The sequence below is a fragment of the Amphibalanus amphitrite genome, unplaced genomic scaffold (assembly GCF_019059575.1).
Source record: "Amphibalanus amphitrite isolate SeventyFive unplaced genomic scaffold, NRLGWU_Aamphi_draft 001298F_arrow, whole genome shotgun sequence".
Lineage (NCBI taxonomy): Eukaryota > Metazoa > Arthropoda > Thecostraca > Balanomorpha > Balanidae > Amphibalanus > Amphibalanus amphitrite.
In genome coordinates this window covers 77195-102156 of record NW_024882791.1, presented here as the reverse complement: position 1 = coordinate 102156, position 24962 = coordinate 77195, and the positions used below count along the sequence as shown (strand labels likewise).

Genomic DNA, 24962 nt, shown 5'->3' with positions numbered 1-24962 from the left:
AGCTGAACACCTGTGCCCGCTCTGTCGGGCCAAGTGTCGGGCATGCTCAGCTGTTGCTCTGTCGGACCGGGGGCATCAGCCGATCTGTCCCCGGCGGCTGTCACCTGACCTCCCCCCCCCCCCCGCCGCGCCGCCCTGGGGGATCTGCGCGCGCGCCGGCCCGTTCGATCGCCGGGAATGACGTCACAGCTGGCACCGACCCAGAGGCGGAGCGGCTGGCCGTGGTCGCCTGACTGACCCGTGCTGTGGTGGACGGAGCAGTCGGCCGTGGTCACCTGACTGACCTGTGCTGTGGTGGACGGAGCGGCTGGCCGTGGTCACCTGACTGACCTGTGCTGTGGTGGACGGAGCGGCTGGCCGTGGTCGCCTGACTGACCTGTGCTGTGGTGGACGGAGCGGCTGGCCGTGGTCGCTGACTGACCTGTGCTGTGGTGGACGGAGCAGTCGGCCGTGGTCACCTGACTGACCTGTGCTGTGGTGGACGGAGCGGCTGGCCGTGGTCACCTGACTGACCTGTGCTGTGGTGGACGGAGCGGCTGGCCGTGGTCGCTGACTGACCTGTGCTGTGGTGGACGGAGCGGCTGGCCGTGGTCGCTGACTGACCTGTGAAGCAACCAACGGCGAGTGTGATCTGGGTCGTGGACTCTGGGAGCGCAGCCGGAGACGGCGGTCCGCAGCCGGAGACGGAGCCGGAGCCGGAGACCCGGCCGCCACGGACCCAGCCGAGCGACGGAGGCAGAGGCAGAGGCAGAGGCCAACAGCAGGTACGGGCTGCTGACGGCTGCTGGGGACGGGCTGGACAAGGAGTGGCGAACGGCGCATTCAATCGCCAGCCCGCCCCGGGCTGGAACAGCGGTGGTGGGGTGTTTGAACACCCGCTGCGGTTTTCGCATGTCTCAAAAAACGCGGGTACCTTTTCATGCATCTTTTCTGCTGCTGTAAAAATTTCAGACCCAGGGCGATTAAGGTGATGGGAGAACCATTTTCTGGGATCTGTCTGTCTGCTGGCAGGTCGGCCGCTCCGCCGTCTGCCACTCTCAGCGCGCCGCTCCGTCTGTCTGTTCAGCTCGGGACCATGACGGCGGCCGGCGGCGGCGGCGACGACCCGGTGCTGGCCGCGATGGGGACCGTGGGCAGGTGGCAGGCGTGCCAGTCGCTGCTGCTGTCGCTGGTGGGCGTGGTCTGCGGCTGGCAGGTGCTGGTGATCGCCTTCCTGGCGCCGCCCACCGCCCACTGGTGCGCGCCACCCTCGCCGCACTGGGACGACCAACAGTGGCGGCGCGAGGGCATCCCCAACCCGGCCGAGGTAGGCACGACACCAACGGGACACGAGACCCACACCCAGACATGGATCAGACCGGGCCCAGACAGACCAGAACCAGATCACACCGGGGCCCAATCTTATAAAGGGCGTGTTATCAAATGCCGTGCTGACATTTCACGGTACCCTATGCATGGCATGTAAGTACGCAATCTTATAAAGACGATAGTGCGGCATCACTACTCACGGCATTTTGCCCACGGCACAATTCAGCGCTAGCAGAAAGCACGCAACGTGATTGGCGAATGCTTCTCACAGTCACTATTGGAGATTGTGCGTGTTGTTTGCGAACAGGTACGTATGTTGTTTTGTTTCGAAGGGGTAGCGTGCAGCATTCTTGTTTTTTTTTGTGAGGTATTTATTTGTTTTAATCCACAAATAAGTAGGCGTGCAGGGTTTGATATTTGTGGAACATGTGATAGCAAACTATATATAACTAAAGTATACTTACCTTCTCGAAGAATTATCCTGAAAGGTGAACTTCTCATGCAGTAAACTTCCACGTGGTGCATTCTCGCGCTGAGAAAAAGTGGACAATATTATCGACCCATTATGCTAGTAACCTATTTTTCCCATTTACTCGCTGTAAGCATATCAGTCGCACGATCCACCAGTCATACGAGCCAACGCTGCAGCCAGTCGCTCACGCTCTCTGCCGTCTGCTCCGAAGACGATGACGTCGTCGAGGTAGACTTGCACGCTGATCAGGCCCTTCAACATCGCCTCTATCGCCTTCTGGGACGCCATCGGTAGGCTCTTGGCGCCGTACGGACAGTTCCCTCGTGGCATACGAACGTGAGCAGTGGCCACGAGTCTGGGTGCAGCTCTAACTGATGGTATGCCGACTTCAAGTCCAAACACGAGAACAATGGCCCCTTGCACCTTGTCAAGCATGTCTTGCATGGCTGCCAGTTGATGGCCATTGGCCTCGATAGCCTCGTCAACGGCTTTGAGATCGACCCACATTCTCAGTTTATCGTTCTTCTTCGGTCCGATAGCACGTTTAATACGTCTATCTGGATACCACGATCGGTGATATCCAGTGCGAGCTGTCCACCCTCTCGATCACTCCCGCCTCCTGCAGATGCTCTGTCAGATGCTCCTTCACCTGCGGGGTCTCAGGGTGAACGGGGGTGGTCGCATCTTGTGCTGCATAGAAGCAGCCTCAGGCTTCACACGAATCCGGTGAACGAATCCTGCTGTCCCTGGTAAGACACCATCAGCCTCCTGAACCGCACACTCGGCTTCACCGTTCCTGATGACAGCTTCAGCTCCATCTGCAGGTATATGCCCAACAGCGGAGTTCCTGCGTCAACCACATACACACGGGCAGTGCAGTTCCTACCATTGCAGGCACTTATGTAGGTACAGGTCTCGCGGGTTTTAGCGGTAGGTCGCTCGGCGAGCGGGAGGGCAACCAGTTCCGCCTCTGTATCGGTGACCATTTGCTCCGCCCAGTTACTCGCGAGCGCGTACTACGGCACATAAACAGTTGCCCAAAAGTTCTCGCACCATTTTAAGAAAAAGTCCAATAGGTCATCCATTTTATTAGATATCAAACTGAAATTTTCACAGAATGATGACCTCATAGTATCTTCCACACACTCAAGACACATAGGCCCCCTGACCCTCCAGAACCCTCTCGAGCCTGTCGCGGAAGCGGCCGGTGACGTGCTTGATGAAGGCCACGTCCATGTGCCTCCAGCTCTTCTTGATGGCCTTCTTCAGACTGTCCATGTTGCTGTGCCTCTCCGCGTTGACCTCCCCGACCATCCGCGACCAGATGGCGTAGTCCAGCGGGTTCAGGTCGGGTGAGGAGGGGGGCCACATGGAAGGTGGCCAGAACTCGACCCCCTCTGAGGTCAAGAAGGCCTGCGTCGACCTGGCTGTGTGGGAGGGGGCGCCGTCTTGCTGCAAGACATAAGTGCCAGGAGGGTAATTCTTCCTTAGCCAAGGCAAGAAATGCCTTTTCAGCAGATTCTGGTACACTACGGCGTTGACCTTCTCGTTCTCGGGGATGAAAATCATTGGACACTTCTTGCCATCGCTGGCTACTATGCCGAGGACCATGATCTTCGCAGGGTTCTTGGATACCGAGTTGAACTTGATCTCAGGGCTTACCAAGCTCACGGGAAGGTCAGAGATGTATCTGTCGTTTTGCTTGTTGACCACGGCGTCCATGACGAAGAGCTTCTCGTCTGAGAAAATTCGCACCTTCTTGGAGTTGGCCGAGTTCTTTATCCAGTTTTTCAAGGCCTTTGTACGTTTCAACCTCCTTTCAGCACTTTTACCAACACTCGGCACGTCTCTAATCTTCAAGCTCTTCGACGACAAGTCTTTCTTGATAATCCTTTGGCCCGTCTGGCGGCTGATCCCAAGGGTCCTGGACACCTTCGAAATCGTGGTCTTTGGGTTCTTGTTGATCACGTTTCGGGCCTTCTTGATGTTCGCCATCGTCCTCACTGACCTAGGCCTTCCACTTCTTGACTTAGTATCAAGACTCTGGCCAGCTTTGATCAACCTCTTGACCTTCATAACGGTCGACTTGGACAGTCTAGGGCGGGTCGAATAATCGAGTTTTCTATTTTTGCTTCGGCACACTGTTTTTCTTATGTAAAATTGAATTCTAAAGCGACTTTGTATAAGATATTTTTTCGATTAAATCGCATCTTCAATACTTCAATCGCACTTTTGTATTTGCTGGGCTTGTTATATAGCGGCTAATGGCGAAATCAGCAGGCAAGTTTAATGCAAAAATTATGGTGTCAGAGCAATGCGATGGTGTCTTTTGTAACTGTTAGGGGCATGTTTTCATGGGTTTCTATGGTCTTAGAATCATAATTTTGTCATTTTTTTACGCATACATTGGACCATTTTGTCCTAATGTTCAATTTTAATCCTCCATGACTTGTGGCGTATATGCATAATTGGCCCGAAAGATCCTGGCGGCTCTCAAAGACATATCAGCGTACTTTTGGACGAAATGCTGACCAGCCAAGAGAAATGACAATGAAAACACCACATAAGAGTGTATTTCAAGGTACTTTGTACACCTCTCCATAAATCGCAGACATCAGAACACGTTAAGTGCATCACAGTCCTTTCTAACGGTGGACTAGACATCGACTCTGGACTAGACATAACATCGGCTCTGGACTGGAGTCCACATGGCTGGACTGGACTGGACTAGACATAAACGGTGGACTAGACATCGGCTAGACTGGAATAAACATCGGTTCCACGATCACATACGGACTAGAATGCTGCAAGCGAAGGTGGACATCACCTCATACGACCACATGCAGACTAGAAGGTCGCAAGTATGTCCTTCTTGCTATCGAAGGCGGACATCGCCTCCCTGTGACGGACCCTGGCACGGATGTAGCCGTCTCTGGCCTCTTGCCCGCAGACCTCGGCGGCCGCCTCGGTGACGAGCTTTACGCACCTCTCGGTGGACTGTGTGTGACTGCAGAATTTGGGAGGCCTGTAGGGACTGTCGGCGAAGATCTTGATGTCGGAAGTCGGCATGTGGCAAGTGAATACAGGCTCGTACACCTCATCCGGCTGCCAGCTGATCAGGTTGGTGAGGCTGCTGGCGGACGGGTTGAGCTTTGGTGTGATCCGTGGTCGCACACTTACGTCACCGAACTCGCTGTCACCCCTGAGCCTCACGATCTGGTCGATGGCGAACTCGCGGTCCTCGCGGTGCTCACTGGCCAGGAGGGAGAGGAGCAGGCACTCAGAGTGGGCGTACCACGCGCCGGTCCTGATGTAGGGCATCACTGCTTCCCTCACCCTCTTGGGCTGAGTCTTGACCACCTTGAGCTGGGTGAGGATGTGGTACGGTGCGTCTTGGATAGAGTGTTTCACCTTGATGTCGAAGTAGATCTTGAAGTAGACCTGCAAGCAGAAGTTGACCAGGATCTTCAAGACCTTCAGGTCCTTGCCAGTCACGTTGTGTTTTCTGGTCCACAGGAACAGGATTCTCTGGCCCGTGGTGAGCCACCTGGCGTGGCACAGCGGTCCACACTTCATCTGGCGCAGCCTTTCAGGAAGGTGGCCTGACTTCACCGCCATTACCAGCTGGTAGCAGTTCCGCTGGTCATTGCTCATCTCTGTCAGCACCTCTTCTGGGATGGGGATCAGATCCTCTCCTCCCGGCATCGCTTTGAAACTGGGGTCGTACTCCATATCACAGACTCCACCCAGCTGAGAGCACACTGGCCCCATGAACCCCTTGTCTGAGCTGGTTGGCCCATCGACCGCACTGATCAAGTGACGGAGGGGCAGTTCATTTGTGTGGATATTGCATATGCCCCAGTATAGTCTACGTTCCAGAAGCCGCTCCAGATGAGCGTGAATGCCCCTCCTCCAGCCAGTGTTGAGGTTCGTGGAATCTCCCTTCAGCAGCTTCAGAGAGTCCAAGGAGTCGTACTCTTCCAGCAGATCCCTCAGAGCCTGTGCGATCTTCTGGGCTGGCTTCTCAGGCGGAACCACTTCTTCGGGCACGAAGTGACTGAGATATCTCCCGCTGGGCTCCTCGCTGACCGTCACGTGCTCCTCTTTTACCATTGTCATCCTCACCTTGCCAGAGTCGTCTGCTACCAGCGTCCTGGTGTGAGAATCCTTGCGGCCATCGTACCCCATGCCGATGATCCTGTTTTCTTCCTGAAGCCTCCCCTTGTCCAACTTTCTGGCCTCCATCATCGCCGCTTTCCTGGCCCTCTTCATCTTGCTGGGGTCGCAGGCGAGGTACGCTTCTCAGGAGCCAAATGCCCTGCTGCAATAAGGTCCTTCAGAAACTCGCTGGCAACAGTAGCGGCGTCTGCAGCGGAGATTCCACACCTGATGCTGCCTCTCGCTGTGTTCATGATCGACATTGTGTTGTTTCTGGGCCTCTGTCGGTCAAGGTATCTGATGACCAGGAACGCTAGGTGGCCCAGCCGATCCTTCAGCAGCCTGTCCACCAGCTTTTGTGCCTCCTCTCGATCTCTATTCTTCCCCTGGACGGGAGGAACAAACTCTTCTTCTGTATCCTCGCTCTCCTTTCCTTCCTCCTCTTCCTGTAGCTTCGACTGTTCCTGCATTTCCAACAGCCTGTTCTCCTCTTCCTGTTGCTTCCTTCTTCTCTTCTGTCCAGCATCGGTGGCATCTGCTTTCCTCTTCGCTGCTGATCTCTGTCGCCTTGATTCTGGCCTGTCGTCGCCACCCATCGCCATGTCTGACTTTTCTTGTCTCTTGTGCCTTTGGCTATAGAGCCATCTGAGCTCCATCTTTGGGATTTTGCTTTCCAGGGGGCAACAGCACCTGACATGAGCCTTGAACTTGCACTTATCCTGGTCAACACAGCCTGACTCCGGGTCTTGGCATAGCATGACGCGGTGGTGACAGGTGGTGATGTCCAGTAGCTCGTCCAACAGCTTCTCCACCGCCTCCTTCTCCTTCTTATTTTTCACCCTCCCCCACGCCACATCTTCAACTCTTTTCCAGAGCCTTTCAATCCTCACGGCCAAGCTTTTCTCCTTAATGATCACAGGAGGGCAGAATTTTGCATTCGCCTTGTGCCACTGCCCCAGAATTAAAGGGACCACCGTCTTCAAAATGTCACCTCTCTCAATCTTCTGCTTTGCTGTCTCTTCCTCTATCATTAGCTTCTGCTTGACGAGGATGCCTTTCTGTATAACTGCTCTCAAAGTCGGCATTCGCTTGGATCAAACTCTTTCCCTCCACCGACAAAATCACTTAGTTTACTGGCAACATGACGCCTAGTCTTTGGCCGAGACGATGAAGCCGCTGGGTTCGCCATCTGCAAATCACAGGAAACTGGTAAGGATTGATAGGACAGAAAACCGGCAGGGACACAAGAATTAACAGCTTTCTCCGCTTTAGTATGTTTGATTATATAGGTTGGTACTAACGGGACCAAGGGATATAAAGGATAAGCCCATGCAAACATTAAAAATCCCTTGTTCCCTACCCTAAAAAAATCCCTACCCTTGTTATCTTCCCTCCACCACTTATCACATCACTGACCCCGGCGCAGCCACTCCGTCAGTATGCCCGGCGCGGAGCGCCAGATTCGTCAAATAAAACATTGAGAACAGCGCAACAAAATTATATCGCACACAATCAATCACGGGTGCGGGAACATGCCTCGTTACCCCCCCCCCCCCATCCCGTTTCCCAGAGTCGATAACCATGGAATATCTATCTCGTTTTCTATGTGAGAAAAGTTGAAAGAGCATGGCGTGTTGAGAAACAGCTGGGGAGAGGAGGGAGCGTGTCTCAACACTGTCATTTGTGGGTGACTTCCTGTGTTAGTTGCCTCAACAGTAGCGCCGCCGCATATAACTCGGTAGAGAGAAATCGCTTAGAAAAAGTGCGATTGAAGTATTGAAGGAGTGCTCAAATCGAAAAAGTGCACATAATAAAATGTCTTTAAAATTGTTTTTTACATAGGAAAAACAGTGTGCCGATATAAAAAACCGAAATTTACATTTTGGACATGCATTCGACCCGCCCTATTGGACACCTGAAGGTCTCTCACGATGTCGACGACCCTCTTGCCCGCTTGCAGTAACCGATAGATGGCCATTCCATTTGCCTCATAACTTTGGTTAGCGGACATATTCAAGCGATCTGCCAACTTTGTTTTGTAGCGTTAATCCAAAGGAACGTTTCATGAAATTTTCAACGTGATCTGCAACAAAAAACACATGATTAAGGGCAATTCATGGCAAGGTGTGAGAACTTTTGGGCAACCGTTTAGTAAAGTGGGGAGGGAAGGGTTAGAGTGGCAGCCTGCGTAGAGTCTAAAACCGGTTTTTATCGCCTGGGCCGGCGACACGGCATGTGGTCAGGGGACGGGGAAAGGTCAGAGGTCACTCACATTGTGCAGTACCGCGTCCCGTCCTCTCTGCGTGCTGACCAGCGCACGACTTCGGCCGTTGGCCAATCGGCATTCAAAGGTCAAGGCCACCCGTAGCCAGCGGGCGGGGTGAGCCGGCAGCGTGCCGATTCATAGGTAGTCGTCCAACGTTTTAGCCGAGGCCGGGAGACGACTATAATGTTATTTCTTGGGAACAGTTCTGTCATTTAACCCGCGCCCCCTTAGGGTCTCCCGAGCATCGGTCCCATTGGGGGGGAGCATTTTGCCCCCCGCCCCCCTAAGATCTCGAGAACCACGCAAAATAACGACAAGCAGCAAACGGTGTTGGATGGCCCCAACGAGGAAATACCTTTTGGCTCAATTTCATTGACCTCGGTCAAACCGATGACGTCACAGTTCAGGTCAAATGTCGAATTTTCGCCGATTACAGGCATTTCAAGAAATGTGTTGTAAAATCGAGTAAAATGCATGTCATTCATCGATAAGGAATCGATGAATAACAATTATTTTCGATGGGGAATTGTTCGTCAAACACATATTTTGCTATTTGGGGTCACTGATACGTCAGGTCACAGAAGTCAGGTCACTGAGGGTCACAATATGAAGATAACTATTATGTGATGCATGTTTTCTGGTCCATTTTACATGACAAATGCGATTATGTGGGTCAGGCAACCCTTGGGGGCCAGTTTGGGCTATGTTCTGGTGAGGGTCAGGTAAAGGTCAGGTCAAATTAGGTCAAATTTCTGCGCCGTTTTTTCTCTACACGACCAGATATAGAGCTTTGAAATTGCTTCTTAACTGTAGCTTTTGTGAGCGTTTCAAGATTTAACCCTCGCCGGCACAGGGGGGGTTGATGCACCCCCCCCCTAAGGTTTTCGCGAATAACTCGCGTAAAAAGCGGCCGATCGCGACGAAACTTTCAGTTCCCTCGCATTGATCAATTTTACACGTTCCCTGAAAATTTCATGACCCTGACCCCAATGACCTTTGACCTGTGACCTCTTTTCCGTGACCATGTTTGGCCGAAATCGCGATTCGGCGTATGTCGGCTCTCATTAGCCGCGCGTTTGCAAGCTTTTCGTGGTTTCAAACGTTCAAACATGTGATTTGATGTTGCTCCCATACATTAGGGTGGGTGTCAAGGTCACCTGAAGGTCAGGTCAGGTCATTGACCTTTGGTGACCTCGGGTGACCTCGGTTCACTTTTTCGAGTTTTACATGTTTCTAGGCTAGTTTTTGGAGCTGAGTTCGAATTTAGCAACCATTTGAACATTTACGAAGTAGTTTTGGTGCCTTCGTAACATGTTACGAAGCTGTCAGAGGCGGTTGACACGTATTACGAATACCCGTCACAACCCCTACCGGTTGACCTGACCTGACCTGACCCGACCTGGTCTAAATGCTTAAAAACATCATCTCTGATCAAAACTAACACGATATTCATGATCAGCACCCCGGAAAACCACATAGCAGCCACACTTTACGACTTTCTAACAGATCCCGATTTTCCCGGTTTTCGGGTCATTGACCTGACCTGGAAGGTCACCCGATGACCTAGGACCTTAAAATTGGGTATCATCGGCTTCCTCTCGTGACGAGCAGCACGCTCGTTTTTTCCGCGAAGCTCTAGCTCGATCAGGGGCCAAACGCGAAGGGGGTCGTACCAACCCCCCCTTGTGCCGTCGAAGGACGCAAAATGGCCTGTGCCGGCGAGGGTTAATGTTTTTTGCTCATTTTTGCTCGAACATGACCTCAGTTTGACCTCAATAACTCCTGACCTAGGTTAACCTAAGACTTGAAGTTTTGTATGAAGGTGTCAAAGTGATGCCCGCGGGTAGCTATTGAGAATTTGGCGGGGCTGCGCGCCGCCGTTTTCTTGCTATTCAGGAAGATACACAGGGGGCTATATTGCCCACCGCCCAACGGGGCGAGGGTTATCCGTGACCTGCTGAGGCTGGAGGTCGTTTCACAACAAAGTTTTGCTTTCTGCCGCACTATATTTCCAAAACTTTGTCACAAAACTGACCAAGAAATATGTTGCATGAATGCAATTGCCAGAGGTGGGCATCGCTACCGAAAATTGGAAACCGCTACCGCTACCTTCCGCAACCTGAGGTACCCAAAGCGCAATCGCAACTCCGAAACTATTTTGCAGATAGTAAAACCGCAACTCGCAACTCCGCAACTCCGCAACTCCGCTACCAACCTCTATTAGGACATTAGGTTCCTATGTTTTATCAGTTTTAGTCCTGAAGCGCAGTGTTATGTCTGACAGGTACCTTTGGACAGGTACCTTTGTACTACCTTTGGTTGACCTCTGTTGGTGACCTGACTGTTGGTGACCTTTGATGACGTCACGTGACCTCTAATGCTCAATGCGCAGGTCATTGCGACACCAGTCGACTTAACCCTCGCCCGTATTGGTGTTTTTCCAGCCGCGAACGTATGAGGGGGGGGTCCGTTGGACCCCCTTGCCGTTTCGCCCCTGATCGAGCTAGAGCTTCGCGGAAAAAACGAGCGTGTTGCCCGTGACGAGCGGAAGCCGATGATACCCAATTTTAAGGTCCTAGGTCATCGGTTGACCTTCCAGGTCAGGTCAATGACCCAAAAGTCGGGAAAATCGGGCCCTGTTAGAAAGTTGTAAAGCGTGGCTGCTATGGGGTTTTTCGGGGTGCTGATCACGAATATCATGTCAGTTTTGATCACAGATGATGTTTTCATGCATTTAGGCCAGGTCGGGTCAGGTCAGGTCAGGTCAACCAGTAAGGGTATTCGTAGTAGGTGGCAACCGCCTCAGACAGCTTCGTAACATGTTACGAAGGCACCAAAACTACTTCGTAAATGTTCATATGGTTGCTAAATTCGAATTCAGCTCCAAAAACTGGCCTAGAAACATGTAAAACTCGAAAAAGTGAGCCGAGGTCATCAAAGGTCAATGACCTGACCTGACCTTCCGGTGACCTTGACACCCACCCTTATGCATGGGAGCAACATCATATCCCATGTTTGAACGCTTAAACCACGAAAAGACTGCAAACGCGCGGCTAATGCGAGCCGACATACACCGAATCGTGATTCCGGCCAAACATGGTCTCGAAAAGTAGGTCACAGGTCAAAGGTCATTAGGGTCAGGGTCATGAAAATTTCAGGGTAGGTGTAAAATTGATTAACGCGAGGGTACGGAAAGTTTCGTCGCGATCGGCCGCTTTTTACGCGAGTTATTCGCGAAAAACGGAGGGGGGTCCGTTCGACCCCCCCCCCCTATACGGGCGAGGGTTAACCCTCGCATGTGTGCGGCGTTTGCCAGCTTCTAATGTGTAGGGTGGGGGGGGGGGGTCGGTTGGACCCCACCCCTTGCCGTTTGGCCCCTGATCGAGCTAGAGCTTCGCGGAAAAAACGAGCGTGTTGCCCGTGACAAGAGGAAGCCGATGATACCCAATTTTAAGGTCCTAGGTCATTGATAGACCTTCCAGGCCAGGTCAATGACCCAAAAGTCGGGAAAATTGGACCTGCTAGAACTTCGTAAAGTGAAGCTGTTATGTTTTTTTTCGGGGCGCTGATCTACCGCCAATCCAGTAGTGTCAACCACCACTGAAAGATTGTAACATGTTACGAAGGACCTAAAACTACTTCGCTAACGTTCAAACGGTTATTAAATTCCAAATCAGCTTCAAAAACTAGCCTGGAAACACGTGCAGTGTGCAGTGCAGTGCAAAGGGTGCAGTGGCGCCCCCACCGGCGGTGGCGGCCCCGGTAGCGGTTGCGCTTTAGAATTTTTTCGCTTCCGCAACTCGCAACTCCGCACCTTTTTTGGGCTCGGTAGCCGATCCGTAACTCCGCTACCAAGAGGCTAGTCCGCAAGTTGCGGAGTTGCGGAGTTGCGGACTTAAGTTGCGCAATGCGCAATGCCCAAATTGCAGCATTATTAAAAAGGAAACTAGGCGTAAAAGTTTAAGTAACATCACTGTATGCTGATTTTTTGCGTTATTTTTTTAACAAAATCGATGTAAGCCACTCAAAAAGCAAAACATAACATTGTTTATATAGGAATATGCCATAACTCGCACCCATATCGGCGTTTTCGCAGGCGCTATCGTTTGGGCGGGGATGGATCAGACCCCACAGTTGATCGACTTTTGATCAAACTAGAGCTTCTTGAAAAGAAGGAGCATGTTGCACGTGACGAGAGGAAGCCGATGATACCCAATTAGTATAGATCATAGGCCAATCGTTGAACATAGGTCATACGTTGACCTTCCAAGTCAGTTTAATGACTCAATAGTCGGGAGTGTCTAGACCTGCCTAGAAGTTTTTGTCGTGAGCGAGAGAGAGGGAGAGAGAGAGAGAGAGAGAGAGAGAGAGAGAGAGAGAGAGAGAGAGAGAGAGAGAGAGAGAGAGAGAGAGAGAGAGAGAGAGAGAGAGAAATTAACCTTTTTAGAAAACGGTCGGTATAGGTATTAAGCGATAATGCACGGATTTAAAATGAACGTTAATCCTTCTCACAGCTAGCCTGTCCAACGTGTTTCCATTTCCATCGCTAGTGACCTCGCCTTTAGGCCATGTGACTGGAAACCGGCAGCTAAACAGCAGATATTCTAGGGGCGCGGAAACCTTGAAGATTGGCTGTGCCGCAATGTCATTCCTAGTGGTTTTGATACTTTTGAACCTGGCTAGATTGGCTCCATGCGCTCCGCAGATCGGCAAATTTGTAGTTACGCAGCCCTGAAGGCACCGGCCAAGTTCCTCCGCTGGTCTCGGCCAAATAAGACACAAGGGACCAAACACAATTTCACATGTTGGAACGTTTCTAATCTTAAGTCTAGAAACGAACGGTTGATGAGACCTGACACGCCGAATTCTGGCCTATAATGGGCTCTAGAAACTGGTCACAGACCAGACGTCATTTTGGTCAGGCTCATGAAATTTTCAGGGTAGGTGTAAACTTTCAATTGCAGATGGCCTGAACTTATCCTGACTCCTGACCGCATGGGCATTTATTTACTTATGGTGAGAAAAATAACTTACGGCACTGAAAGCTTCGCTGCTATCCGCCACTATTTACGCGAGTTATTCAGGAAAAACCAAGGAGAGAGGTTCATTTGATCACCCCTTATAAAAGTAGGGTTTCCATTAAAAGTAAACGGTAACATCGATAAATAACATCTGTATATTTCTCAAGTTAATATGGTGAGTTCTTTCTTGATGTTAATAAATGCTTATTAGGTAAATGATATTGTAAGTTGCCCATGGCACGACATTTTCATTCTATTTTATCCGTTCGTTCTAGCCCCTCTCGCCTGCCGCCCCCCCCCCCCTCCGCCACCACCACCACCACCACCACTACCACCAAACCGGCTGAGTTGGCTGAGGCGAGGCTGGCTAAGGCGAGCGCCTCCCCTCCCTTCATGCCAAACAGCGCCTGGCTGTCGTGACCTCTAGCCTCACCGCCCGAAGGCTCGCCCGCTGTCCAAGGACGCCCTGCGCGGGCCGCAGTGATAGCCTCTGCCGAGTCCCGCCTCTATCCACCGTTCACCACGCGCTGGATTCATTCATGCCTCTGTGTTTCAGCGTCCTACCCGTTGGGTGGCACCACTGTAGTCATAGGCGACTGCAGGGAAGCCGCGGTCAGAATGCCCCAAACGGCGAATTTTGTGGTTTTCTTTTAATTTCTCCGAAACTAGCCGGCATACGATCAAACCTTTTTCCATGATCATGGGAGGGAGCTATACGAATAAATCGGTCACATCTTCAGGCCTACAAAGCTGAAGACGAAAAAGATATAGCCGGAAAGGCAAAACCTACGCTTAAAACCCGCGGGACCTGTACATCTACCTACGTGAAGAATACCTCGAACCGGAAGACGATGGCCACCGTATCCTTCGAGCCTTGTAGTCATTCCGGTGAGAGCCACTTCAGGGAACTGCATTCTCTTGCATGTGAGACGGTAAGATACTGACGGCAGAGTCTGTGTCAGCCAGCATTCTCACCGACCTCCTATACACATATTCACATTTGTCCACAGTGCGTCCGGGTGGCGTTGTTTGCGTTTGGAGGCGTGCGGGCGTTGCGTTTTTTTTTTGCGTTGTTTGCGGTTGCGTTTTTGGCGTTTTTTCAAACATTTACCTGCGGTCTGGTGATGTTTTTTTTTTTCAAACAGCCTGCGGTCCGGTGATGCCCAGCATTGCCTTTCAGGTATTGAGGTTCTCTCGTTCATTCGGTAGTGCATCTTCTGTCCAGTATTATTTAAATTGATGCGTATTCCCAGCACGACGGTCACTCACAGGGTTACGTGTAATTATTGATACGGCCCTCAAGCTTAACCGACACATTCGCTCAGTATGTAGTACCTACACAAACAGGGGGCTTGCTGAGAGCTTTCTCAAAAGCAGTGTGTAGGCAGATCCGTTGGCCTTTGTCACTCTCTCGAAGCCCCTGGTGAACATCAGTAGGCACATTCGTCAGCTACCTCACATTTAGATCTGGTTGAGGGCGAAAGCTCGTAGCCATTTTCTGGCACCATGTAACGTTTGTTTGTAGCTTCTTTTCCTTGGTCACGCATCGAGATCGAATGGTAGGTACTACTAGCGACAACAGCCCGTGGCCGGCTGTTGGTGAGTGAGCGGGCGGGGGTGCTTTAGTGGGAGAGCTCCGGTCGGTCTCAGAGTGGTACACATGCTCCAACGGATCACAGTTCTTAACATCAATCAAGCCTAGGCGCAGCGAGGTTTTGGGACTGAGAATCGGAATAGATCAGTTTTGCCTTCAGTATGGACCAGTCCCGGCCCCGTCATACATTCTGAGCGTCATTGAGCACGGTTTTAATCGTGCCGCTCTGTCGACCCCGTGACTGGCACGACTCCGAGCGCGGAATCACGTCACACTGAGCTCCCGAGTCAATCAGAAATGCCATAGGTGCGCCCGTCACTGTGCATAGAGTTTTATGTGCCTTACTTGGAAAACTGTCGCACGAGGCAGTCAGGATGTCATGTGGCTCCAGGGCCGCCGTCTGGGGCGGTCCGTAACGGCTCCGTACGGCCGCCGCCGGCCAGCAGAGGGGGGGGGGGGGGGCGGCGCATCGGCTGTCGGTCGGCAGGTCGGCGGTCTGGCTGCTGGCTGAGATTCGGCAGACCTCCCCCGGCATACGATACTGCCTGCGGAATGATAAGCTCCGCAACACGATGTGTACTGCTTTTCCCACGCGGGACATCTCTGTCGTACCTGGGATGGCATTGGCGACAAAACCGACACCCGCGGGTCGCTGCAGAGACGGCGGCGGCGCTCTCTGTCGTGAGAGGCCGCTGTTCATAACTTGTCATGAGCTTCATGTCACGGCTGGCCGCTTCTTCGGCCAACGCGCGATATCCAGGGCCAGCTGGAGTGTCAGGTCAGACCTCTTCAGCAGAGCTTGTTGATTCGACGGTCTCTGACTCCCATCGCGATGCGCTCACGCATCATTTTCTCTTGATCTACCAACTCAAACGATGGCCGCTCTGCTGACGTCAGAGCTCCGACCTGCTTCTTTCCGCGCTTCGCGATGATGAGTGACTGAGTTTTTGGCACCGTCGTGATTCCTGTCTTGTCACAGTTGTATATCCTGTTGGGCGGTAGCTTGTTTTCGTCAATCACTTTTTCAACCAGGCCGAAGAACTCTTCAACCACAGCTCTGTTAAAACCCCGAGCACGAGCGGCTGAGGTTGGCTCTGGACGACGCAACGACAGTTCCGGGTGTCTTTTCGGGAACAAACGGAGCCAGTCGGCGCCGCCTCGTTCGTTATCCACATCAAAGCTGTGCTTGAGCTGATTCCTTTCTGTCAGCTTCTTGAGGTCGTCGGTCGTCAGGCCGAACAGCCTCTCCTCCATGGCCAGCACGTAGGCCGCGGGCTCATCTTCCTGCTCTGGAGTGAACACACATCTGCACGGAAAAATATTTACCCCTCTTGGGGGTGTTTACAACACTTTACACCGTGCAAAAAGTGATTATACTTTTCAGAATTAAAAAAAGCACTACACTAATCGAATTATCCCCAATTTTGGTGTAGGGGAGAGTGGGGCAAAGCGGCCACCCTAACGCTTCTCACTATGCCAACGCTTGATTTTTAAACTTGGAAAGATTCTTTCTATACCAATGTGATCCCTATTAAGTTGCCTTTTATTTCAACTACGTTTTATTTCCAAAGGCGTTCAATATGAAAGATATTGACAAAACTTTAAACCTATGCATATTGGTCACTTTGCCCCATACCCTGGGGCAAAGCGGCCACCGGCGTCTTCTCAAGTCCCGATATGAGAAACAAAATAGTTGCCTCGTGTACGACTAGGGTATTTTATGGTGACAAGGTTAAGCGAGGATGGATGTTTACTTTATCATCTTCACCTGTAGGTAAACAAAGAAAGGATTTTCATGAAAAAAAACATTTAATTGCATTATTTGGTAACTCATGCAACTGAAAAGTGGCCAAGATGAATGCATGACGACATATTAGAATATAAATAATGTTTTTTATCCAGATGGAAGCAACTTATGGCCAATTGGGGGGTGGCCACTTTGCCCCGGTCACTTTGCCCCGCGCATACCGTCCGAGACAAAAATATTCCAGCTTAGCTATTAGTGGGGTAAAAAACATTAAAATTGGTATAATACATGTACGATAACCATGCAATGCATGGACAAGAACGCTTATAAAAATTTCAAACGGTTATGGAATAACATAACATTTAAAAATTGTAAACATAGTTGGTAACCTGGCAAGAAATGCTTTTCCGTGTTTCACAGAAGTGATGGGCCTGAAACCCCGGTCTGGCTCATTCGAACGACCGTGAAGAGAAGTATAATTGGAAACCATAAATTGGAACTGACGCCAGCCATGAAGGGCTAAAACGATGGGTGGCCGCTTTGCCCCACTCTCCCCTATCTTGGTCACGTTTTCCACGGTGTTTCACTACACCATGGCAAGAAAACACCATAGCTAGGAATGTGAATACACCCATTGGGAATAACAATATTCCCGATGGGTGTCGTTAATCACCGTGGATAACACCATGGGTGTTTTCAAACCACCCTGGGTGCATTTAAATTCCCTATGGAGTGTATTTATATCTGCGCTCGGTGTTTTCTGATCGTATCCATTTTGAGTGAATGCGGTTGAATGGGTGTTCTACAACACCCCACATTTTGCCACCGTATAAGGGTGTACAACCAGGAGTATTTTTGTTTCTTTCACGTTTGAGAGGGTGTAGTGATGGGTGTATATGTAGTCCCTCTCCCTCCCTCCCCTCCCTCCCTCCGAGCCCATCGACCGATCGGCTATGCTACCGGCTATAACCGTCGGAACGTGAACGGAACGGAAAGACTAGGGTAAGCATCATAATCACAGGCATCAATCACAGACGTTATTATATTTTGTAGATTTTGACAACAAAGTATGATTTCGAAGGATTTTAAAACATTGCCCCGACCGCGACTGAATCCCGGCTAAAACTGTCGAGCGCTGACTAACCCTGTCTGAGCCGGTCTGCTCACGGCTAATGCTCCAGCTGACCGCACGGTGCTCACCACTGCACGGCCCGTCTATATGGCGCTGTCAGACGGGCGCGTGACACGGTGAGGCCTGAGAACCCGTCGACCGATCGGCGCACCTAGGCTGAGCCATCGCTTATCTTTTTCCAGACGGCGGCTGCCATCGGCGTCAGTGGGATGTTGAACCCCAGCGCCTTGGCGTACATCAGTGTTAGCGTATGCTTTCCTTCCCCTGCGAATCTCAGATAAAACACGGCGTGGATAGCCGCCAGGAGAAGAAGCTTTTCCAGATCATGTTCGGCACGCGCCTCCACCTCGAGGAGTTTTGTCTCCCCCACCCACACATGACCGCTCCTTATGTACACGCCCTCCGACCGCGGAGCAGAGCTGTCCGAGACTTTCGCTGCATTCTCCAGCCAGAAGGCACAGATCCCTGACGCTGTCCCCTGTAACAGCCCGAACAACGCGGTTGGTTAAATTGATTCCAGTGAAATGATACAGCATATTGCGCATACCACAAATAAATAGTAGGTGCCAAATATAATAATCCACAAAAGTATCCGATCTAAAGAAAACCATTGTTTGATTCAAAGGTCATTTTGCGCTCATAGGGACATTAATGACAGCAGCATCGGCTTCTCTAAACGTCAGACACAGAGCCCCTAAAAAGCTTAAACCCTCGCCGGCCTAGGGGGGTATGCCACCCCCCCCCCCCAGACGGTTTTTCCGGATTCACGCCAGCGCCGCCGTTTTTTTTTTTTTTTTGCTATGCTACCTTACATCCAAGGCGGACCGGATGACGTTTTGAAAATTTTCAGGTCAGGTCACTGACCTATGACGTCATTTCTCTACCCTCTGCACGGTCCAAAATTACCAAATTGCCAATAACTTCTGAACGAAGCGTCGTAGAGAGTCGAATTAGGCACCAAATGACTCGCATTGATGAGCCGGTTCGAATGATGTGCAATATGACATGTTTCCATGATGTTTTCATGATTGCATGTTTGCATGCCAATATATGACCGCTAAGGTCGCTCGCAAGCCTCATCCCAGCAAACTTTGACCAGCTACTAGCCTGTGCCGCGCCGAGGAGCTGGCACACCCGAGTCGCCAAGCCCAGCTTCACAACGCTGGCACATACGCTAAACCCGGATTGTTCTTAAAGCTACCAGTTCTGTCAAAAACGCTAACTCCACCTCCGCCCCTCACTAAACGAAAGACTATGCAGTAAGCGCTTCCCTGGACCATGCTGCCCTCAGCAAGCTAGATGGCCTGAGGGGCGAGGGCAAAAAATGGGCACATTCGTCAGCTTCTCTGCCGTCTTGCAGCGCGGTCGCGCACACCGTCGGTCGCCATTGACAAACCTGACGCCCACGGGCCCTTCGGAAACTGCAACACACCCACAAGTGCCCGTCATCCGGCGCGTAGGGCGCCTTGCAGATGCTCAATTTGTTGCGGCTGTATCCACCACGGACGGTCTCCCGCCGAAGGCCCTCTGGCACGCGGCTAGTCCAGGTCTGGGTGGAGGTGACGTCCAGAGGAGAATCGGCGGGGCCCGGTGTGGTGTAGGACCGGGACGGGGCAGCAACCAGTTATACAGCTTGTGAAACCTCATGGTAGACCTCGGGTGTCGCTCGTCATGCTGCTCCATGGCGTCTGCGTCAGTGTCTCCTCGCACGTGTCGCAGCCCACGGATCTTACGATCTTGCCCGACGTTTGCCTGTGCACGGATGTGCTCCAGGACGCCCTTACAGGGCGTGTAGGAGTTTAGCATCTCCTCATACACCTCTCCATCAGACAGGTCCACTTTGTCGGCATGCTGTGACGGCACACCAAGCATCAGGGAGTCTCTTGTTACGCTCGGTGGGGTCAGCATTTGTTGGCATGTTGCGACATTTGGATGCCTTTCTCTTGCCATCGTTTGCCAACACAGGCAAGCAGTGTTTGCAGACGCTGTTGGAGGTTTAAGCGCTGCGCTGGGCAGCCATCCGGTCCACGAGTCTTTGCCGTCATTGTCTTCGTCACCTGCTCCGTGCAGACCTCCTGTATTGTTGATGTCCAAAGCGCCAGCCGGCACTTCCTGTAGACGTTACTAAGCTCTTCCTCCTCCTTGTTCACCTTTTCCAGGGCAGCTTTTAGTTCGCGATTTTCCAAACTCTCGAAGTTCGATGGCTTGAGAGTCCTGTCTGTTTGTATATTGTCGCCAGGCACACGTATGGCCCACAGCGCTGTGTATCCACTCATCAGTGATCGGCCGCCTGCTGTAATACGCGCTGTTTTCCCAACGACCTGATTGTTATCGAACCACACTTCGATGTCGCTCGGCTATTTAGCTCGCTGCTTCCGGTCGCACTCATCTTTATGAATTTCAAATGGGTTGTAGTTGACTCAGACCAGAAGGCAGCACAAACAAATAAAGGCATCCCACAAGCACTTCTGACCGACAACGACAACGATTTTTGTCGTCTGTCACGCTCAGGTCACTTCGGGAGCGAGCTGACGAAGCCGGCACACCAGTCCGACTCCTAGAGCCACGCGGCACCGGCCCCACATCGACCGCCAGTCGCGTGATCCGGTCACCAGTCAGCAAACGCACCGCGCGGCGCGGCCGAGCGCCCGCTGGGTAGACTGCGCCGCAGCGCTGCTCGCTGCAGCAGCGGCGGCCAGCCGAACGGCCCGACAGCCGTAGAACGGTACCAAATATTTACATTTCTCCCCACCAAAATGTGGGAACTTAGACATTAACACATTTTCAACAAAAGAGCAGCAATATCACTTTTCCCGACAGACAGCCGCAAACTCACCCCGTCGGTCGCGGCTCACTTAAGAGAGGGGCGGCGGTCATTTTGATCCATATGGGCAGCTCCGGAGCGTCCATCCCTCTCCCGTAGCCCTCGGGGGAGAGGTGCATTAAGTCACGCTGGAGCCAAACGGCGCAGTCGCAGTTCGGGGAGCGCACGTTGTGTTGTTTCCGAGTGAGTTGGCGGCCCAGCGGAATGAACCGCACAACCCCCTCCAGAGCGTGCTTGAGGCGACGGAAAAAAATGGAAAGTTGCGGTCTGTTCCCACTTAATAGGGATCACGTTGCCGCTGAGACGTGGGAGAGGTCCCACAATTATGACGTCTTTCGCGTGTGGAAGCAACTCCGGGATCACATGTTTGGCGTGCTCTACCACCGGCCCGACAGTCCTCTCCTCGAAGTTCGCCAACTCCGTCAGCCGACTATGAATGTCGTTACCTGTGAGCCAGACCAGACAAGTTCCGCACTCCTGGTGTCCCTCGTGGACGCGGTCTCTTTACTGCTGCAGCAGAGAAGGCAGATCTCGCGACAGAGACCGCCAGGTCACGCCTCCTTTTGATGATTGAGCAGGTCCTCGCCCGGCAGACGCGAGATCTGCCAGTCATCGACCCGTCATGAATCGCCGCGAGGCGATTCGCCACGAACACGTGAAGTCGTGTCCGCTCGTTCCGGATGTACTTGAGTACGGTCGCGCTGTCAGACGAGAAGCTCCCCTAGTGAAAAAGTCCTTAAGGATTTCGCCAGAATCCCCACAATCCTTAAGGATCCATAAGGACCCATAAGGATCAGATATGAAATCCTTAAGGACTCTACGGACCCTCTTGAATCCTTAAGGACGCATTCGCCGATCCGTAAGGATTTTAGGGCGATGTTTGGTATCCTTAACCCTATTCCTGGCGGGGGGGGGGGCCTCAGGAGCCCCCCCTGAGGTTTTTTGGTTATTTCTCCCAAACGCGTTGAGCTAGGAAGCTCAAATTTTCTGACTTTTCCTAAAAGGCTTCTACGCAACATGTCTGAAAATTTTGAGTTGATATGACCTCAGGTCAGGTCACCAGAGGCGGTTTGGTGACCCTACCTCAGAAAAGTTTGCAATCACGCCAGAGCTAGAGTTTTTGACCGATCAATTTCTTCTCTTCAGGGTTTAGTTAGGGTACCAGTATGTGCAATTTGTATATCTCGGAATTTTGATATCGGTGACCTAAGGTCAGGTCAATTTCGCGACCTCCCCATTATAAGTCAATGGGGGAAAAATCAACTCCCTGTTTTTACCACTAAAACGGGTCGGAATGGCCCCATATACCATACATGACTTCATATACGATCAACCTTCACTACCTTGAGGTCTGTTTTGCTGTTGGGCAGCTGTGAGGTCATGTGACGTCATCAAAGGTCACCAAAGGTTTTTGGCCAATAACTCCGTACAGGAACAAGATACAGACGCGTGGATGGTCTCATTGTGTTCAGCTCGTCAAGACGCATCGAATGATATACATGATGACCTCGAGGTCACGTGACCTGAGGTCAACCTTTGACCTTGACCTTTCGAGGTCAACATATATATCATTCGATGCGGATTGACGAGAGGATCACGATGATGCACTTATTTTGTTCCTATCTTGACTAATTCGAAAGTTATTCGAGAAAAACTCTCTCCATATCTAGCGCCGCCATTTTGACTTTTTCGACCCCTGTGACGTCATCTTTGACCTGACCTGAAAATGACCTTAGTAAAAATTGTAGATCTTGGCCGTGCGTATCCGATGCCGTTTACCGCTTGTCGCTATCTTGCTTCGTTCTCGAGATCTCAGGGGGGGGCCGAATCGGCCCCCCCGCCAGTTTCTTGTCCCGGCGGAGCCCGCCAGGAATAGGGTTAAGGATCGCTCAGTATTCCGTAAGGAAATTGCTACTTGCTAGCGTCGCTTAATCCTTCAGGATAGCCGATGCAGCCAGTATATACGTCAATCATTATGGAGTGATTGAATCATCCCTATACTATTATTCCGTGCTCCGTATCCGATAATTTATTAGCCATATGACATATACGGCATGTAAAAACTTTGTGACGGACCAAAACAGCGTTCGCTATCATCATAGGCGCGGGAACCGGGAGGCGAGGGGGGCAGTGGGAGCAGCTTGCCCCCACTTTTGTGCTGAACTTTGAAATTAAATATTTTCGATTTATGGCATTTCTCGATATTGCGAGTGCCAAAACCGGTGATTGTGAGCCAGGGATAACAATTTGGCTATCTTAACTCAGAATTAATATTCAGCTGGGATGGTCACCTAAATGTCCACGCTGGGTTCACCCAGACTCCAAATCGGATAGACGAATAGTTCTGATAAAAAGTACCTATTGGTATCTCAACCAAGTGCCACAGTATGCATGTATCGTATGGCCTTAGTGCCACCGGTGCCACAGTGTTTGCGCTGTGCTCTTTCAGAGACCGTACCGACTGGAATTTAGCGACCGCTGACCGTTTCAAAGACTGTACGGGCGGCAGCGGGCGGTCTGATCCTCGCCTCCGGCAAGAGGGGAGACCGCGCGTCCCCCTGTCGCATTGTGCCGCTGCCGCTCGCGGGATGCGGACGAGTCTGTTGAGTGTGTTGTGCCGTCTGCCGTCTCCTCTTCGGGCCATGTAAGTCTCTGCCATGCTGTGTATCAATGAGATAATTGATCCTAGTTATTGCATTGATAGATACAAAAACCGGCGCTGAAACGTTCACTTCAATTAATGGCGATCGTCGTCGTCATTCATTTGGCTGCGGCAAATGAAAGTACTACCGGTAGCGTCTTTTAGCGTCATGCCTTGAAACGAGGCCCAGGTAAATATGTATAATAGAATGGATTCAGGGTAGTAGGACGTAGGTGCATATTGCATTGCTAAATGAACATACATACACAGGCATCTAAGCTGGAAATGACTGAACTGAATTTACTCAAAGGCTCACCAATATTCTTTGGCTGGGACTGCAGTCTAAGCCTAAGAGTAGAATTCGTGAGCCTTTGAGTAGGTATTGTTGATCAGTATATTGCTGTTATTACATAGGAATATCCGCCTTGTTACAGGAATGCAGGATGCAAGACTGGACAGGCGACGGGCGACTCAACCGCTCAAGATGTGTAGAATGTGGATGGCGGAGGAGCGGCGGCCGAGGACGTGTGACGTGATAATATCTGAAGCGTGGCTGACTCGAAAAAGTGTAGACTTATCTTCATGTAAATATGTTTTTCGGAAGTCCTCGGTTTATATTTCTCGGAGCCTCAGCTGCAACCTGCGAATGCCTAGAGCTCCATATATGTATACCCGGCCGCCTGTGGTTGGCGGCTGCTCCATTCCTGGCAATGAAAAATGGCTAAATGTGCTTGTTTTAAGTAAAAAATATACCACCAGAGACCGTACAAATGTGTTTGCTAGGGTTTGATCCTTACGGATTTATATATCGCTCATTAAGGAAGAGCCTCAAAATCCTTGAGGATTGTCGCCAAGATCCTTAAAGATTTTGCTACAAATCTTTAAGGAAAAGCCACAAAGTCCTTAAAGATTATTACCAATGTCCTTAAAGACATTGCTAGAGATCCTTAAGGATTTAGCTAAAAATCCTTACGGATTTTCCGCAGAATCCTTAAGGAATTTCTAACAAAATCCTTAAGGATTGTGTATCAATTTCGTACAAGGATTTTGTTAAGGATCGTCCTTAAGAAATGCATAGGACTGTCCTTAAGGATTTTTTCACTAGGGTCTGCTCAGCTTGAGTGTCCAGCGCGTGGGCTAGTTCCTGTCCGACCTCAACTGCCAGCTTCGCAGCAGCCAACTCCAGCCTGGGAATACGAGACGGTACCGGAGGCTCGCTGGCTCGGGTCGGAGAAGTGGTGCAGTTCGACCACTCCAGTCCAGTCTTCCCTCAGACAGGCACCTGGGAAAGAGACAGACATCCGCTCCGCACAGGCTCACAGCTTACCGCCAGCAAAGCCGGCGCACGCCCGGTGTGGTCGCCACCACACTACCGCCTATAGTGGCAGCTTGCAGCAAAAGAGGATTTTAAGATAAAAAAAAAAACAGACTTCACAGTTGAACATAACTGAATCGCTAAATTCACACTTAATAAGCTATCGGATAAGAGGACCCACATTCATCGAATAACATAGGCTACGAATAAATAAGCAACAAATTGAAGTCTACCCAGAAGCGGCCCGCCTCTATATAAAAGGCGTGAAGAGGGCCTGAGAAGAGGCGGGTGTGAGCTATCAAATGAAAAGAAAGGACAGTTTAGGAAAAGGAAAGACAGCTTCGCATCAACACACCCATTTTGAGGTTCACCAACCTTGGCGTTCCCAACACCAAGAATGTGGCCATCAGGAAGTGAGGTTACAGCACCCAGAAAATAATGGGCTGGCTCAGTGGGTTCATTAGTGTGCTGTGTCTCAGCCTTA

At 51.2% G+C, this 24962-nt stretch overlaps 1 protein-coding gene across 2 annotated transcripts in view; it reads left to right on the top strand.

Annotated features, from left to right (window-relative positions):
• Nucleotides 1-207: 207 nt before the first annotated feature.
• The window catches only part of LOC122371955 (organic cation transporter protein-like), a 63710-nt gene continuing 38955 nt past the window's right edge, over nt 208-24962 (top strand). The window contains exons 1-2 of one of the 2 annotated variants that reach the window (XM_043348759.1): nt 208-764; nt 1012-1306. In XM_043348759.1, coding sequence (XP_043204694.1) covers nt 1076-1306 — 231 coding nt within the window. In that variant the 5' untranslated portion in view covers nt 208-764; nt 1012-1075. Of the gene's footprint in view, nt 765-972; nt 1307-24962 lie in introns of those variants that run through there. The other variant, XM_043348758.1, reaches the window with a different exon arrangement.